Genomic DNA, 14,056 nt, shown 5'->3' with positions numbered 1-14,056 from the left:
CTGCAATGTTGACTTTATTGCCATTACTGGTAGAAAGGTCACTATATTATCATTTTAGACCTCTCTCATTAGACTAGAAGTATAGGCTGGCCAGGTTCCATCTTCTACAGAGTCTCAGTATCATCAGTTAGCTGAAACATCCCATTAGGGTGGTAACATTATTTCTTAAGAAAGGGTGTATATAATATTGTCATTGTTATCATTTGTCTCATGCCTTTCGGAGGAATTCTTTTGCTGAGTTGGTGCTGTTACCTAAAACTCAGCAAATCTATTACCTCCTTTAATTGGTTCAAGTAAATATTCTCAGAACATAAATATACAGAGTTATCTGATTTATTACTCTACAGTGATACCAGGATGTTTGAACCCAGAGTGTCAGGTGAGTTGAAATGTTCACCAGGTCATAGTCGTGCAAATGAGCAGGTAAGTCTAAGCAGTCCCTTAGGGGGCCGTGCTATACTCAAATGTTAAGTTAAAATAAAAGGGGACTGCCATTTCTGATCTCTTTCTTAGTACTGTCCGTGATTTTCTGTGTCAAAATTGCACTAATACGGCTACAGTCACGTCAAGTATGATCTCTTTCTGAAAATGCTATTTAAATATCTATGATGTTGACCCACAGGTGGAACCACTGAAACAAATATGTAAATCAGGAAATTTTAAGAATTCCTTTTACGCATTACTGTGTCGGGTCAGCAGCTTAAAGTATTAAAGCTAGAACATTGGGTCTAATACTAGGGCAACTAGCTCCCTACTAAGAAAAGATGAGCAATGGAGAATTCCACATTCTATGTGGGCAGGACAAGTGTGTAAAGCTAAATTAAAGAAACAGGCAAATTAACATCCTTCCCTGAACTTCCAGGGGTTTACCAGAACAACCTAAGCTGACTCTAAGGTGGAATCTTTCCCTAAGCTTATCCTAATTCTCCCTAACCTACTGTAGGTGTCTGTCCTTATCCTATGTTCCCCATGGTGCTAGGTGCAAACAATAACCCAGCAGTGGCTATATATAGCATCTCTGTGCACCATTTAGATATATTTACCTTGCATGCAGCCAGTGACATCACTGGTGCATGCACTCTGAAGGTCCTTGCGGGAACTTCAGAGCTTCGTTCTGGAACCGAGGGCTCCCTTGCGCATATACGCAGGAGTGACGTCATCGTGGCTCCAGCCAATCACATAGCGGAGCTCGCAAACCCAGAAGAAAAGCAGGGGGAACATGTCAGCCCTCTCAGCAGTGGGTGTATAAGTGTAGCGCTTAAACAATACAAAATGCGATACCAAGTATTGTATATACCACAGAATAGCGATGACTCACTGTGACAAAGTGGCTCACTGTGACATAGACAGTCCAATGTTATATACAAATATAAACTAAAAGTTCATAAAGAAATGAATAATCTACCAAGTGTCAGAAGAAGAACTGAAGAGAAGGAACTACTTCCAAGTGTTTCTTATGAACAAAATATCGTGACTTCTTGTACAACGTGTGATGACCCGCCACCGGTAAAATTGTGAGCTTACCGCAAAAGATGGACCCAGGGGAACTTATGTCTCCGTGAGTCTAACAGGCATGTATGGAAATTACCAATATGTCGATGGCTGGAAAAATCCTTATTGGATGTACATCGTGACCTCCGATCGTACATCTGGTCACCGGAGATCTCTATTGTCATCATCCGGCACCGGCCGATTCGTTCTCCGGGCCCCCGATGGCACGGGAGAGCCCGGAGAAGCACCAGAGGGTCCCCTCCCGTCGCCTATAAGAATGATCAAGTGGTGGAACTGCCGCTATGATCATTCTTATGGTGCGTGGAATCGCTGGCTGAAAAGAAGGATATCTGAATGATGCCTGTAGCTGCAGGCATCATTCACATATCCCCCACTAAAGTCCAGGACGTCATATGACGGCGTGCGGTATTGAGGTGGTTAAAGTAGTACTATAGGCAAAACTTATGTAGCGCCTGGTTATTTTCAGAGCCAGTGCTATAGGAAATTTAAGGGAAAGTTCAGAGAAATAGTTAACTCTGAACTTGTTTAATTGTTTAGATTTGGGGTCTCTGCTCTAGCTTGTCTGTGCTGTGTGCTATCCTTTTGTCCGGGGACTTCCGACACCCCCGGACGGCAGGTGGCAGCAGTGGGGTCAAGTGTGTCTGAGTGTCACTCCTCAGCTGAGCATGCTGGGGAGGGGTATTTAGGGGGCAGACACCATTTTCTTGCAGTTCTTCCTCATGTGGCACCCACCATTATGGTAGCCATTCCACGACACCCCCCGCAAATGGCCGTCCTGGCCGGGGTGTGCGTGTGTCACAGAGTTCCTGGTTCCGGGACCATGTTGGCCCGGAGCAATTGATCTGCTGTGCGGACCCAGTAATCGACTGGGTCCCCAATCTAAAGGGGGTCCTGAGCTGTCCGTCCAGTTGGAGGAAGTTAACCGATGAGGAGCCTGTCTCAAGGATACCAAGCACGAGGCTGGTGTTCCAGGAGAGGCCTGTCCATCCATCGGAGGACAATGTTGGTTCTGAGAGGCTGGATGTTGGTCGCCTGTCAGTTGCTTATTTGACCAAAACTACCCGAAAGAGATCCGGGTGCTGAATCTACTGAAAGAGGATTCCGGACCATAATTTTCTCCGACCTCTAGGAGGGTCTGTGGCAGAGACCTAATCCTAAATTAGAGTGACACTCTGGTTGCCAGGCTGGTGAGAGAGGCCTGTCCACTCTGGCTAGAGTGGCGATGTAAAGTTGTCATTGGAGGCAGGACTGTTTCCCTATCCAGTTACACCTGAATTTGCCATTTCCTTTTCTCCTATCTCTTCACCCATTTCTACTATTATCGTTTTTACCCGGCTGGGTAATAAAATCACAAAAAAGACACCTGCCGTGTGGACATTGCCTTTATTACAGCTCTCATCAAGTACCCTAGACGGCGGAGATACAGAGGTAACGTGCCACTCAAAACAATCCAGCAGCTCCTTCGGTAGTAGTGCTACATTTATTTATTTATTTATTTTTTATTTAGGAAAGAGTAAGGGAAGGTGATAACCCCTGTAAGATTCCTTTTGCCATCTGTGTCCCTTTGGGAAGATTTTTCACTTTATGTCCCATAGCTAAAACCCTTGCAAATTAAGGGAATCCCTTGGGGCCCACCAGGTAACCAGAACTAGTGTCCCCATTGGAAGATTTTCCCTTGTTTACTTTTGTGGGACCCAGAAAAGGGATTGTCTTTTACTTTCACTTTTTATGAAAATGGTAAACAAGACAAATATAGAGGGAGAATCTACGTAATGGGCACACAGACAGAAATAAAAACCTAATAGGTGTTTTCCTTTGTACGGCCTCTTAATAAACCCTGAGGTGCCTATCCATAAATGTTTCCACACAAGATTAACACAGCTTTTACACAAGATTCTTACATTTTTCTAATTTAATTCAGTTGGAAAAATGGGTAAATGCTCGGTGAAAGTTGTAGAACTCTCATGTGAAAAAGTACATGACTGGACCCCAAAGTGTGTTTATAACTGCATATAGACATTATATCCAGCTGCAGTGAAGGCTTACCGATTTTTGTATGACATGGAACTGAGACGTTTTCGCATAAACCCATCATTTAGCCATTTATTGTCCATGGCTTCCTTTACAGTTGGACGTTTGTCAGGGTCTGGCTCCAGAAGAGTGTGGATGAACCGAATTGCACCTGATTAGTACAAAAAAGAGAAACGGTATTGTTGTGTATTGTAGTGAAATAATAAGGTGCTGTATGGTGGCTATGTTTGATCAATTTTAGCTAGAAAATGAAATAATGTTTTTCAGCAAAAAAATTGCATAGAATTTGTTTTAGAATGCAGTTTTGAAGCTCATATTTGTGGCTTTGTTGCTTATTTATGTTGGTGTATTGTGGTCAGGGTTGGGATGTTTTCTTCTGATTTATTCATAGAAGAAACATGAGGTCTCTGTCCATTGTACAACTTGATAAACAGAGAAATAAGATAGAATTGGAAAGATAAGGACATGTTTGAAAGAAACATAATTAATTAATATAGAACATTAGAATATAAATGAGAAATATAAAATTTATAAATGCAGCACACTCCCGTAGGGACTGCTGATGAACTTGGATCCCCCACTCCTGCACAGCCAGGCACACCGAATTTTCACAGGCACTACAGAGTAAAAGAAAAGTCAGTGACTTTGTTTTTGTTATTTATTGAGGGCTTTTAACTTGGATAGGGATGAGAGGTTATGGGATGTCCTGCTGACTCCTGCTGACTCCAGCTGAATCACTGTTGGTTGATGATCTGACAGGCTCTCGGGCAGATCTAGCAATGGCCCTTTACAGACAGAGACTTGCATCCCCTTGTGTAGCAAAATGAATTAGCATGCACTTCTCCTTCTGTGGCCACTGATCCCAGCACCACCTCTTCAGGCACTGCAAAACCATCTGGCTACAGCTGCCGTTTTTCACTAGCCCTCCAGGCTAACTTCTCCACACCAGTTCTGCAGACTGACTCTTTACCAGCCCACCCAGCTGACTCTTCAGGAGATCTTTTGGGGATGAAGACTTAAGCCCAACGCTGTCTTCAGGAAAACTGGCTACATGTGGCAGTCTCCCCTCTTGTAAGTCCTTCTCATTCTGTCCTCTCTCTTGCTCCCATGCCTCCAGGAAGGGCTTCTTCCCATGTGTTATGGCAACCAGGGCCGTTTGAAGGAATTTGGGGGCCCCAAGCAAAATGGACATAGAGGCCCCCCAACCCCCCCTCCACAAAACCTACAGGAACCACAACATAGCGATACAGTTTAAGTTCACTCACACTCAAAGACTGGTGCCCCCCATCACAGACTGGTGCCCCCATCACAAACTGCCCCCCATCACAGACTGGTGTCACATCACAGACTGGTGCCCCCATCACAGACTGGTGCCCCCATCACAGACTGGTGCCCCCATCACAGACTGACCCCCCCATCACAGTCTGGTGCCTCCATCACAGACTGATCCCCCATCACAGACAGACCCACCCCATCACAGACTGACCCCCCCATCACAGACTAGTGCCTCCATCACAGACTGACCCCCCATCACAGACTGACCCCCCATCACAGACTGATCCCCCATCACAAACTGGTGCCCCATCACAAACTGGTGCCCCATCACAGACTGACCCCCCATCACACTGGTGCCCCCATCATAGACTGACCCCACATCACAGACTGACCCCACATCACAGACTGACCCCCCCCTCACAGACTTTTCCCCTCATCACAGACCCCCCTCGATAGTAGACTCCTGTCCCCATAACAGCACAGCACTCCCCCTCCTCACAGAGCATTACCTTATTCACACACGAATCGATGAGAAGCACGGCAGCCCTGGACAACGGGCAGGACTTTTCATGTTAAAAGTGAGTGATTGATTGCTGGGACCGCCCCGCTGCATAGCAGCCAATCACCCACTTCTTAACTTAAACAGTCCGGTGCTTTGTCCAGAGCGGCCGAGGCTCTCATCTTGTGTGAATAAGCAGGGCCGCTGTTAGAAATCATGGGCCTATCTGACAGGGCCCCCTTCAACCACGCCCTTTCCCCCACCCCCGGCCCAACTCCTGACCCTGACTTGAAGCAAAATGCAGGTTTGTTGCTATTTACATATGTGTGTGGCGCCAACGTATGCGTTTGCAATTAGTATGCATGAAAGAGCAGGGGTCAGTTTAAATTTCTTTTAAATTGTATGTTATTTATTAAAAATAAACAAAAAACACCTTACACTGTATCTTTAATTTTTTTTGGTAATTTTTGCTTTCACGAGGGATGGACAACATTTCTTGTGATAACATGGATCATGACAGGTCCTCTTTATAGAGAGATCTGTTTTTTTTTAGACCCCATATCTGTCCTCTGGCCTCCAAAGCATCTGATCAAGCTAAGATCAGTTTGATCAGATGCTTGTTTAAGTCGGTAATGGCTTCTTTACATGAGACTAAAACCAGAAGTGATCAAATCTTCGTCACTTCTGGTTTCTGACGTCACACGGTGGGAGGAACGACATCCATTCCTCTCACTGTGTCCCAGTAACTGGACGCTACTGGTCACATCTTAAAAGCAGTAAAGGCTGTGGTGGAACCCCCTTCCACTGCCTGTAAAAGTAATCCAGGGGCTTCTTGTGCAGAATTGCTGGGGCTAAAAAATGATATCTCGATCATTGCTGTAGTGATGACCAAGATATCACCCTTCCAAGTCAGTGATGATGGGAAGCAGTTAAAGGGGATAGGTTTGGGGGCAGTAAAAATTCAGCTCCGCTGCACGTTTACTGCACCCCTAAACTAAGTTTAAAGTAGCATGTTTCTTATTATCATCAGGTTACAATTATCACACAGGCAGCACAGTAAGCAGGGGCTCTATCATAGCTCTATCATAGCTTTATCATGGCTCTATGCCACATGGCTGTTGAGTGCTGGCTTAGTTAACTTATGGCTGTATTGTATATAACAGACTGTAACAGTACAACCATAACAAAGTCAGCACCCAAAAGCAATGTGACACAGAGCCATGACAGAGACCCTGCTGTGCTGTCTGTGTGATGATTGTAACCTAACCTGCTGTGAGATAAATAATAGGACACAGTGAGTATTCTTTCATCAATTCCCACTCACTGTGTCCAGTGCAGCCACGATCTCCTCCTGCTCCCCCGATCTCCAGCCGCTCAAATTCTTCACATCTCTTCAGAGAAGCAGTCAGGACACGAACGGAGCACAGCTGTATCACTCCGCCAGCCGGCACTCATAAAATAGTGGGGCGGCATGATGTACATGTGCCCGAAAATGAAGAAATAGTCCCTCTGCTGTGCTCCCCTCCTCGGCCTCTGTGTTGACCAGATGAGGCACCGGACAATAATAGACCCACTCTGTAAGCAAGTGGAAGTGGGGAAAAGTTTAGAAAACAGGCAGACAGACGAGCCAGCTTGGGGGCCCCTTTCTAGCTCGGGGCCCCAAGCAATTGCCTCGTTTGCCTGTCCTGTTGCGACGGGCCTGATGGCAACATCCTTCCAGCACCTGAACACTGTCAAAGCAGGAACTAGGGGGCACCCCTAAGGGCCACCGGCAGCCTCCTCAGCACTGTATCTACATCTTTAACCCATTTGCCCTGCTGGCATGGCTCATACCTATTTATGAGGTAAGCTATTTCCCCCTGCCTGCCCACTCCTGGGGATTGGCCGAGGCCTCATACACATTCCAGGCAGCTCCTCCTATCCTCCTGCCCACTAGCTCTAAAACATTCTTCAATGTCCCAGAAACTAGGAGAGGCACCAGAGGAGCTGTCAGGATGACTCATCCAGCCCTGAGTCACTTTACCCAGTCCCAGATTCCACAGCTCAGGCTAATGCCGCGTGCACACGACCGTTTTTAATGTCATGGAAAAAACAACGTTTTTCTCGACGTGATTCTTGTCAAGCTTGCCTTACATACACACGATTGTGAAAAAAAATAATGCTTGAGCAAAGCACGGTGACATACAACACGTACAACGGCACTAAAAAGGGGAAGTTCCATTCAATTAGCGACACCCTTTGGGCTGATTATGCAAATTTCCCTTCTCATAACCTGCTTCTGAGCATGCGCATTTGTTTCCCCATCGTTAAAGCCCACATGCAACCGTTTTTCATGACGTGAAACACGACGACATGAAAAACGAAAAAATAGAGCATGTTCTAAATTTTTAATGCCCATTTTTCACGTTGAGAAAAATGCTCCGGAGCCTACACACGGTCGTTTTTAGTGACCAATTTAAAAAAAATCGCATTTTTCTCGTCATGAACAATGGTCGTGTTTGTACGCGGCATTAGCCTTGAGCTAAACTAAATTTACCTGCTCTAACACAATATACACAATGGGCCGGATTCAGGAAACACTTACGCCGCCTAAGTGTCAATGTGCACCGTCGTATCTCTGCGCCGTACCCAAAGAACTAGATACGCCTGAAAATAGGCTTCCTCCGACCGACGTAAGTTTCCTACGCCATCGTATCTTGGGCACATATTTACGCTGGCCGCAAGGGGCGCTTCCATTGATTTACGCGTCGAATATGTAAATGACACGCCGATTCACGAACGTACTTGTGTCCGTCGCAGTAATATACGCCGTTTACGTAAGGCGTACATCCGGCGTAAAGTTATTCCACCTATAGGAGGTATGGACGACCAAACAGCCGTCGTATTTTACGTCGTTTACGTAGTAGTACGTGAATGGGGCTGGGCGTAGGTTACGTTCACGTCATAGGCATTGAGCCGTCGTATCCTAGGGAGTATCTTCGACGTGATTCTGAGCATGTGCCGTTCGTTCGGAGCATCATTTGCATGGGGTCACGGTTCATTTAAATGGATCACGCCCACCGTCCACCTACTTTGAATTAGGCGGGCTTACACCAAATAATTTACGTTACGCTGGCGCAACGTAGGGAGCGTGTGCTTTGTGAATACGCGGCTTGCCTCTCTGGGATACGTTGGCGTAGCGCATATGAGATGCGCTACGCCGGCAGAAAGATGCGCCAAGGTATGTGAATCTCGGCCATAGTCTAGCACACAATAGAGGGTGCTACATAGAAATATACAAAAATGAAATATAAACGAGCATCTGCATATAACAAATTAAAACAATATTTTAAAGCGGATATTTGCTCTCTTAATCAACATTTGTGAAGAATGTGTAACCGGCGCAAGAAAATAATATAATTGTTTGTGTCAAATCTAAACTATAAGTATTTGCTACAGCTAAATGTTGCTTAACCTCCCTGGCGGTATTATTCTTTCAGATTTTTGGTGCTGAAAGCGGTACAATTATTTTGCATTGAAATTTGGCATTTTATATTGTAGGCCTGTAATTCTTAGAAATAACTCACTTAAATCTGTCCAAACAAGAGTCTAGTAGACATCCCGGGTATGATAAAGCGGGGAAGGAACCAAGCGATCATCTGACCATCCAGGAAGTATTTACATGGCGGCGGCACCCTTTTTTTTAGTGTGCTTTTAAAATCTGTGCCTCTACTCACCTGTCTGCTGACCTGCCCTGTGTGAACTGCCTATTTGATCGCTTTCCATCTGTGGCACCTGCTGATCATCCCTGCCCGAGGCTGTGAGAGTGCGTTGAGCGGGGGCGGAGCCTAGCGATCACCTGACCATCCTGGAAGTATTTACATGCCGGCAGCGCGCCAGAGGCAAGCCTGTCTGGGCCCGTCCGGGCACGGGCGGGGCCGAGGCCTGTGACTCTGCTGGTCTGCAAACAGTACAATTACAGACCCCTACTTTTGAGGATTCATACCCGAACACTAAGCAGACTGATCTAATTTTTAACCATGAGACTTTTTGTTATTCGAAAGATATGCTTATACAACTACATAACAAGAAAGGCCATGTACCGCATGCTACTCGTAAACTATGTGATTTACTAGAGATAGCTAATCACCTGTCAGACACTACTATACCATCTCTATTGGTGAATGTCACTCTTCCCAGCAGAAAGGTGTTTCTTAAAACAGTGGAAGACCTGAAATGTGGCTACATCAATGCACGATCGGCAATAAAACACGCTTTGAAAATCGCTGATACTATCACCCATAAGGACCTCCATTTTTTGGGGTTATCTGAGACATGGTTTCAACCTGGCTTTAATGCCGCGTACACACGACCATTTTTAGGGCCGGATTCACAGAGACTTACGCCGACTTATCTACTGATACGCCGTCATAAGTCCAAATGTGCGCTGTCGTATCTATGCGCTGATTCTCTAAATCAGATATGCCTGAATTGTGGCAAGATACAACCAACGTAAGTCGTCTACGCCGTGGTATCTTGGGTGTATATTTACGCTGGCCGCAAGGGGCACTTCCGTTGATTTACGCGTCGAATATGTAAATGAGCTAGATACGCCGATTCACGAAACAACCTTGCGCCCGTTGCAGTAAGCTACGCCGTTTACGTAAGGCGTATGTCAGGCGTAAAGATAAAACACCTCTATAGGTGGCGCGGCCAATGCAAAGTTATGGACGACGGAACAGCCGTCGGATTTTACGTAGTTTACGTAAGTCGTACGTGAATGGGGCTGGGCGTAGGTTATATTCACGTCGTTGCCATTGAGCCGTCGTATCTTAGGGCGTAAATTCGACGTGATTCTGAGCATGCGCACGCATGCGCTGTTCGTTCGGCGCTTCATTTACATGGGGTCAAGATTCATTTTAATACAACACACCCACTACCAGCCTACTTTGAATTAGGCGGGCTTACGCCGGCCCATTTACGTTACGCCGCCGTAACTTAGGGAGCAAGTGCTTTGAAAATACAGCTACCTGAATCTGGCCCATAATGGTCTAGAAAAAAAATTTTTTTTCAACCGGATTATTGTTAAGCCGGCCTTGCCTACGCACGATCGTGAAAAAAAATGCTCTAGCAAAGCGCGGTGACTTACATCACGTATGACGGCACTATAAAGGGGAAGTACCATTTGGATGGCGCCACCCTTGGGGCTGCTTTTGCTGATTTTGTGTTAGTAAAACTTTGGTGAGAGACGATTTGCACTTTTCAGTCTGTTACAGCGTGATGAATGTGCCATCTCCATTACGAATGCTAGTTTTACCAGAACGAGCCCTCCCGTCTCATAACTTGCTTCTGAGCATGTGCGTTATTTTCACGTTGTTAAAGCCCACACACAACCATTTTTTATTACGTTAAAAATTACAACGTTAAAAAAAATGCAAACATTTAGAGCATGTTCCAAATTTTTTATGGTAATTTTTAACATTGCGAAAAATGCTCTGGAGCCCACACACGATCGTTTTTAATAATATTAAAAAAAAAATGTAATTTTTCACAGGCTTGCCTCATAGACTTAGTCCCTGATAACTATAAAATTATTTTTAAAAACCGCCTTCATAAAAAAGGGGGGGGCTTAGGCTTCATATATGACAATTCATTAAAATGCTCTAAACTGTATATACAGGAGACTAAAAATTTTGAATCTATGTTGATAAAATGTTGTATCAATCCTACATCCTCACTTTTCATTTTCTTGATTTACCGTCCGCCAGGCTATAATGCATCATTCAATGATGAATTTTTACATTTTATTTTAAAAACCTCTCTGGACTACTCTAAGGCCTGGTACACACGACCGAGAATCTCGCCAGGAAAAAAACGTCGTTTTCCCTGACGAGATTCTTGGCAAGACACTCTTGCCGCCCGAGTGTACAGACTTTTGTTTCAAAAGAACCACAGTTCTCTTGAAAGGAAAGAACGCGGTGACGTCATCGCTTACGACAAGCATGCGCTCGTCACATTCGATGCCGTCGCCGCCATCTTGCTTCACCCTACCTATGCCGTGGAAGCTACCGCACATGCGTCTAAGTCATTTCGTGCATATCGTGGTTTCCACAGCGACAGTTAAGTATACACACTCTCGGGTTTCTCGTTGGGAAACAGGCCGACAAGAATCTCGACGAGAAAAAAGAGAAACCTGAATGCCTCGTACACACGAACGGTAATCTCGGCAAGAAGCAGTTTTCTTGCGGGTTTTAGCAGAGAAATCCGGTCGTGTGTACGAGGCTTAACATTCTCGTCCTGGGAGATGTAAATCTTTGGCTTGACGATCCTAAGGATCAGAAAGCCATAGAATTTTTAAATGACATATCCAATGCAAATTTTGTTCAACACCTTAAGGTACCTACACATCAAAAAGGACATACACTTGATATTTTACTCACTAATACATTGTCTACTGACAATATCTTAGCAACAGAGGTTATTTGAACGGATCGCTTTTTAATTACTTTTACCCTCACAGATTTTGCACCTCGAAAAGTAGCAATTGGACACTCTGACTATGTCTAATCCATATAGAAAACTAAAGGATGTCACCTTGGAAAATTTCAATACAGTATATCAACTAACATCTTTACAAATAGCTGCATTTTCTAGTGTCCATCAACAACTAGACAATCCAGAAATTGAGATTCTACAAGTGGAGGAAGCCTTGAATCAATTTGATTTAAAAAATAAAACTATGCCTTAATAGTGTTGCCCCATTACAAACATCAAATATTCGGCCACGCCTGACTAAATCTCGTCCTTGGCATACAGGAAAACTTTTGTCTTTAAAAACAAAAAGAAGACAAATAGAACGCAGGTGGCTAAAGACGAAACTTGATTCTGACAAGAAAATATATAGAATTTTCTGTCATGCATACTCAAAACAAATAAAATTATGTAAACGGAAATATTATAACCATCTAATTAACAATGCACCTAATAAAGACAGTGCACTGTTTAAAATTGTTCGCTCCATTACAATGCCTAGTCAGTGTGCACCATCCATATCGGCCTCGTTAAAACTTTGTACAGATTTACATGAAACATTTATTGGAAAAATTGAAAAAAATCTGTGATATATCAGCCTCATCTAGTTATCAAACATTACATGATCCTACCAACATCAATATGCCTTTATTGGACAAATTTAAACTTGTATCCATACTAGACATTTTAAAGATCATGAACAGCCTAAGGCCCCTTTCACACGGGGCGGATCAGTAATGATGCTCAGCGGGGATTGCTCCGTTGATCCCCGCTGAGCCGGCGGATGACAGGGCAGTCCCCGCACACTGTGCAGAGACCGCCCTGTTTTTTCTCCGCTCTCCCCTATGGGGGGATCGGATGAACACGGACCGGATCCACACTTTGGCGGATCGGAGCGGGTCGGATGTCAGCGGGCATGTCACCGCTGACATCCGCGACTCCATAGAGGAGCACGGAGCGCCCGTTCAGGTCCACCTAAAAAACTGGCAGGCGGACCTGAACGGCCCTCCCCGTGTGAAAGAGCCCTAAAAGCCTCCACATATTTAGATGATACATGCCCAGCATGGTTTTATAAAAAAACATGCTGTGACCTTGGTGACTGATATCACAATACTAGTTAATAAATGCCTTGCAATTGGCCTTATGCCTACTTAATTGAAACATGCCTTCATTTCACCGCTGTTGAAGAAGGCAGGCTTAGATCCTGCCAACCTAAATAATTTTAGACCGATAACCTCGATACCATTCCTGACCAAGATCCTCGATCGTGTGATCTTTGATCAGCTACAACATCATATGGAAATAAACAATCTTTTCCATGACACCCAATCGGGATTTAGGCCGGGTCGAGGCACAGAAGTATGTGCATTAGCCATGCGTTAAAGACTCCTTATGATTCAGGATGCCAGAGGATCAGCCGCATTGGTGTTACTAGACCTCTCGGCGGCGTTCGATACTATCGATCACAACAATCTGACGAATCGCATGGAATTCCTGTTCGGAATAAAAGGCAAAGTGCTGAACTGGCTAAAGTCCTTTCTTTCAAAACGCGTCAGCCATTTAGACGTTTGAGGTACCATCCGATCCTCCTTGTCATCAAGTCCTGCTGGCAGGCGCCAAGAGATCAAGCTTAACTGTCAGAAAAGTGCTTACATAAGCTCCCATTGTGAGTAGGATCATTGCTTTTATTCTATTTTTAATACAACTTTTAAGTGGTAATGCACTAGGTCAGTGCTCCCTCCTTTTTTCTTTTCTTTTTCTAGCCGTATGAACACCCACTGTTCTGAGGAGACCTTACCTTAAGACTGAACTACACTTCCCGTGTTTAGCAAAACACCAGAGCGCAGGAGAATTTTTGTTTCACCTCTGTACCCCCCTGCTCTTCTGTCCCACCTCTGTTCCCCCTGCTCTCCTGCCCCACCGCTGTAACCCCCCGCTCATCTGCCCCACCAATACACCTCCTTTCACATATGCCCCACTGTTCTATTACCTGCTTTTCTGCCCCAACACTGAACCCCCCTGCTCATCTGACCCAACACTGAATCCCCCTGCCTGCTCATCTGACACAACACTGAACCCAGGGCCGATCCGCCCTATAGGCTCACTATGCAAGCCGCTTAGGGCCCTGCAAAGCTGTGGAGGGCCCCCCAAATTACTAGAGGCCCCACCTGATGAGAAGTCATTTTCAGCCCCTCACCCCGCTTCTCAACTCGCTGGCTGCATGGGAGA

General features: G+C 45.1%; 1 protein-coding gene across 1 annotated transcript in view; it reads right to left on the bottom strand.

Moving 5' to 3' along the window:
- LOC120935705 (hormonally up-regulated neu tumor-associated kinase homolog A-like) overlaps nucleotides 1-14,056 on the bottom strand; it is a 69,734-nt gene that overhangs the window by 13,795 nt on the left and 41,883 nt on the right. Inside the window, exon 6 of the mRNA XM_040347761.1 lies at nucleotides 3,559-3,694. Within this exon, the coding sequence (XP_040203695.1) occupies nucleotides 3,559-3,694 (136 nt within the window). The remainder of the gene's footprint in view (nucleotides 1-3,558; nucleotides 3,695-14,056) is intronic.

Source organism: Rana temporaria, chromosome 4 (assembly GCF_905171775.1).
Source record: "Rana temporaria chromosome 4, aRanTem1.1, whole genome shotgun sequence".
Taxonomy (NCBI): Eukaryota; Metazoa; Chordata; class Amphibia; order Anura; family Ranidae; genus Rana; species Rana temporaria.
The sequence above is the reverse complement of the archived record's forward strand: the minus strand, read 5'-3'. Positions and strand labels throughout refer to the sequence as shown.